This window comes from Nematolebias whitei, chromosome 19, assembly GCF_014905685.2.
Source record: "Nematolebias whitei isolate Nwh7 chromosome 19, NemWhi1, whole genome shotgun sequence".
In the NCBI taxonomy this organism is placed as follows: domain Eukaryota; kingdom Metazoa; phylum Chordata; class Actinopteri; order Cyprinodontiformes; family Rivulidae; genus Nematolebias; species Nematolebias whitei.
The window spans coordinates 31,549,338-31,553,698 of NC_056516.1; the positions used below are offsets into that span (position 1 = coordinate 31,549,338).

Below are 4,361 nucleotides of genomic sequence, written 5' to 3' on the forward strand. Positions count from 1 at the left end.
GTACATATATAAGATTTCAGAGTACTGTGCAGTACATGTACATATATTAGGGATGCACGATATTGGATTTTTGGATGATATCTGATAAGATATACTTTCCTTCATCAGAACATGGCCCTTTAAGCTCATTTGTTACAAAAATTGTGTAAGAGCTGGTGACATATTCAGTAACAGCACTTTAACTTGTACTAAATGAAAAGTGTTAATATTTTTGATTAGCATTAGTCACCTGTGATGCTCTCACTTGTGGAGGCTTGTTCCAGGTTCCTAGCTGCAGTGTGGGATCCTCTGCACTCTTGTGCATGAAGGACAGACTTTAAGTTCAAAGTTTTTGTCTGTAATGCTAATCATGCTAACGGGGCTAACACGGCGTCCAAATGTCTGTGGTAAAACTCACCCAAGTGCTATCGACTATTAGCTTCTCAATGACGTCGGAAATGATTGCATATAATTCAGGTAAGGCTACGTTGGAAAAATATCTGCGACTGGAGACGATGTAGCGAGGCTCAACCTAGTCCAAAAATCTCCAGAATCAGATGTCCTCAACGAAAAAAAGCTGCCACACCGACATTTTGAATTTTCCTCTCCCTCGTGACGCCATCACAAGCAGACCTCCTCGTCACTGGGTTATCATACAAAAACAGCGCTTTTTATATCGGTGGGTTATTTTGATGGAATGTCCGATATTGAACTTTAACGTTAATATTGTGTGATACAGATACCATGCCGATAATATTACGATAATCGTGGGACGACTGTACTTCAATTAGAGTACTCTGATACAAAGTAGTGAATGGGTTAATACTTAAAACGTTATACAATTTCAGAAACATTTCTTTTAATAAACAGTCTGCCATCTTATCACCTGCTCGGTGTTTTAACGGTTTTATTTTTAGAACATTTGAGTTTGCACATTTTCCATGTGTAGTCTGAAAACTTCTGCAGCTTCAGAATCCCTTCAGCCTCCTTTAATACAAAGTGAAGCTTCAACAGACCCGGACCGCCCCGGGGTTCCCCTCCGGCCGGGTCCCAGCAGAAAACATCCGGTTCTTTGAACGCAGCAGGACTGGAGCTGTTCTCATCCCACATGGAGTCACTGTGGTCCAGATGCATCATGGGTAATGAGGTCCGAGAGGTGAGAACAGGATATGGTGTTTAGTATTTTGACTTTATTCACACGAGTTCAGAAAACCAGGATTGAGATCATTAAATCCTCCTAACTGGCCGGTCAGAAACAAAAACAGCATTTACAATATTTATATGTACAAATATACAACAAACAGACAGAAAAACTACAGACTCAAGGGTTTTAGAATCATTTGGGTTCATTTTTTTTACCGTTAATCGTGCAAACGATTTATTGTAGCTCCTTCAGGACTCTTTTTTTTTTTTAAATCTAATTCTCAATTTTTAAAGTAATCTGGAAACTGTAGTTTAAACACAGAACTACCGAACCGGGCCTTTTATTCTTAAACCTGTTGTTTTTCTGTTGAACGATGGAGATTTTTAAAATAAAATTAAAATGGACTCCGCTCCATCTGCAGACGACTTCACAGTGCGATGGTGGTTTCTGTTTAAGACAAACGTTTTTACAAACTGGTTTTTCCCCCCGTCATGAATTCTTGGTTTAGGGAAATAAACTACAGTTCCCCATTTTTTACAACTACAGCGTTAAGTCAAAAGAAAACAAATACGAAGTAAAACTGCGTCGGCCACCCTGATCATTTAATACTGTCTCTGAACACCAACAGTGAGACCCTCAAACCTCCGTGCACGCTCACCTCTTCTGTGTGCAAAAATCTACAGCTGAGGCCGGGGAGGGAGGGGCGAAGGTGATTTGTTTTAGGAGTCTGTGTTTTGCATAAACAAAATTAACAGCAGGTGTGTGCGTGCGTTTGAGTCAGGCAGTGATTTATGTTTGGGAGGAGGAAACCTGCGTTTCTTGTTTTCTCCCAGGTTACGTAACGCAGTCCGAGGCCCGAGTTTCATTTTGTTTTGGAAGCTCCGCCTTCCCCGCCGCCTTCACACGCTCAGCAGCCAGAAGAAGAAGATGATGGCCACGAAGAGGAAGAGGGAGTCCTGCCAGTTGTTGTTGCCGTTGTTGAGGTTGCCGTTGCCTTGTTGATCAGCTGCGTACTGATCTGATGAGAGACGCGAAACGTTTAGTGGGATTTTAATCAAACTAAATGTTTAACCGCTAAATATTCTGTTGATCTATACTTAAAAGTGATAGTTCAGATCTTTTGACGGAGGGTTATAAACAATAAATATCTAACCTGTTGTAAATTTGAATCACCTCAGTTTGGAGAAGTAGGCAGTGCAGAAATGTTTATTTTGTTGTGCCGTTTGAAAAATTCCCTGCTTTTATTTTGGTCCACTAAATATCGTAGTGCCCTAAATCTCACCGTGTGATAAAGTGCACAGAAGTTGTCTGTGGAAATAGACCACAATGCATTGCGGCCTGATCTGACGCTGCAGGCTAACCGAAGCAAACGCTAACGTCCGCAGCTCACTGTGATTTTCAGATTTTTAATTATCTAAACATCTCTGATGTAAAGCGTCCCGCCTGCAGGCTGATACAAATAAAAACAAACTTTATTTAAAATGTTTTGGTCTAAATATGTGAAAACTGTAAAGATACTGAATGTTGTAAAACAAGCCGCGCAGATGGTTTGTAGTTTTGCGAACGCCTCTAAAATCAGCTGTTCTTTATAGAAATATTTTCTAAGGGATATTAGTTTATAATTTGAGTGTATTGAAGGTTGTAACAGTTGAAGCTGCCGTTTGTGTAAAAAGATGCAACGATAAATTAAATAAATTAATTATTATAATTATTGCGTGTATTCCAGCGTATCGTTCGTGAGCTGAGGTTAAAGTGACTTACGGTCTTTAAACATCTCCAATCTTAAACATTTCTAACAGTTCCTGCATTTCTAAGCAGCTTCACACAAATTTAACATGAAAGTCCAAACAATTGGGTTTAACTCTAAATTTATCTGTCAATCAAATTCTGCTTGTTTTGCGTCGCTCTCCGGTGCTTAAATATTTAAAAGCAGTTAAAAGCTGCAATCTGTGATCTACCTTACCGGGTCTGTGGAACGGGTCGTTGGTGTTGAAGACGGTGGTGAAAAAGCCGAAGGGGAACGCTCCGATGCCAAAAGACATGTGGAAGCCGGTTTCTCCAAAGCCCGGGAACATCTGAGCGCGAGGAGGAAACCCGTCAGAGAAGTTTTCAAATTGAAACAACATCTGGAGAGGAAACGCAGACTCACCCCTCCTCTGCTCTCCGGCTCCGTTCTCTGTCCCTGAGGTCGAGGTGGAGTTTTCAACCTGAACGACAGAAGCAGGCCGTCACACGGCAGAACCAACACCAGAACAGAACCGAACACAGAAGGTCCGGCGTACCTGGGGTCCTCCTGGCTGGAGCTCCCCCGGCCGTAGAGCGGGATGACCTTCTCTCTGCTGATGCCCGCTTTACACACGGGGCACTGCTGCCTGCTGGGCCGCGTCTCCAACCACTGACAAGGTAAAAATTAGATAGTCTAAACCAGTGGTTCCCAACCCTGCTCCTTGAGGAACACCATCCTGCATGTTTTAGTCGTTTCCCTGCTCCAACACACCTGATTCAGTGGTTTAATTACTTCCTCTTATTTTGCAGAAGCCGGGTAATCCCCCATTTATATATATTAAAAAAACAGGTGTCTCTTAACAGAAAACAACTAAATATGCAGGATGGTGTTCCTCAAGGACCAGAGTTGGGAACCCCTGGTAAACCACGAAAAACAACCAGGTACATTCTCAAACTAGGAAAATAAAAAGTAAAAAACACAGGAACCAGACTCAACAGATTCAGAGACAACAACAACTGAACAAGCAAGAAAAGTGCTGCACAACGTTGCTCATGTTAAATAAAACCGTGTGAAATAACTCAGAATGTATCAAAAGTACATAAATCTACTCTGTTATTCTGTACAAACATTAATCTCTAACAAGTGCAGAGTGGTCTTGGTTGCACTTGGGTTAATCTGCAACGGTTATTTTAATCATCTGCTAAAGTTTTATTCATTTTTCCTTGAACAATCAGAAAATAGCGATAACTTGGAAAATGTTTATTTTTTAAGATACTGGCTCGGCTAAAGTAAGAAAACAACAAATTTCAAGTTCTATTTCTAATCACAGTACTGACCCCGTTTGTGTACTTGTATACAGATACAAAAGGCGAGTACTTACTTGGTGAAGGCAGGGCCAGCTGCGGAGACGAGAGGAGAAACGACATGAATTTACATCTTTCATCAGTTTTAAACTCAGATCAGAGGCGGCAACAGTAAACTCTCTGGATGGGTCAGATCGCCCGGGGGGGG

General features: G+C 41.5%; 1 protein-coding gene across 1 annotated transcript in view; it reads right to left on the reverse strand.

Annotated features, from left to right (window-relative positions):
* Positions 1–1,628: 1,628 nt before the first annotated feature.
* Positions 1,629–4,361, reverse strand: part of rnf5 (ring finger protein 5) — a 6,830-nt gene continuing 4,097 nt past the window's right edge. Inside the window, exons 2-6 of the mRNA XM_037693213.1 lie at positions 4,231–4,249; positions 3,406–3,518; positions 3,273–3,330; positions 3,087–3,198; positions 1,629–2,141 (exon numbers count right to left, since the gene is read on the reverse strand). Coding sequence (XP_037549141.1) covers positions 2,023–2,141; positions 3,087–3,198; positions 3,273–3,330; positions 3,406–3,518; positions 4,231–4,249 — 421 coding nt within the window. The 3' untranslated portion in view covers positions 1,629–2,022. The remainder of the gene's footprint in view (positions 2,142–3,086; positions 3,199–3,272; positions 3,331–3,405; positions 3,519–4,230; positions 4,250–4,361) is intronic.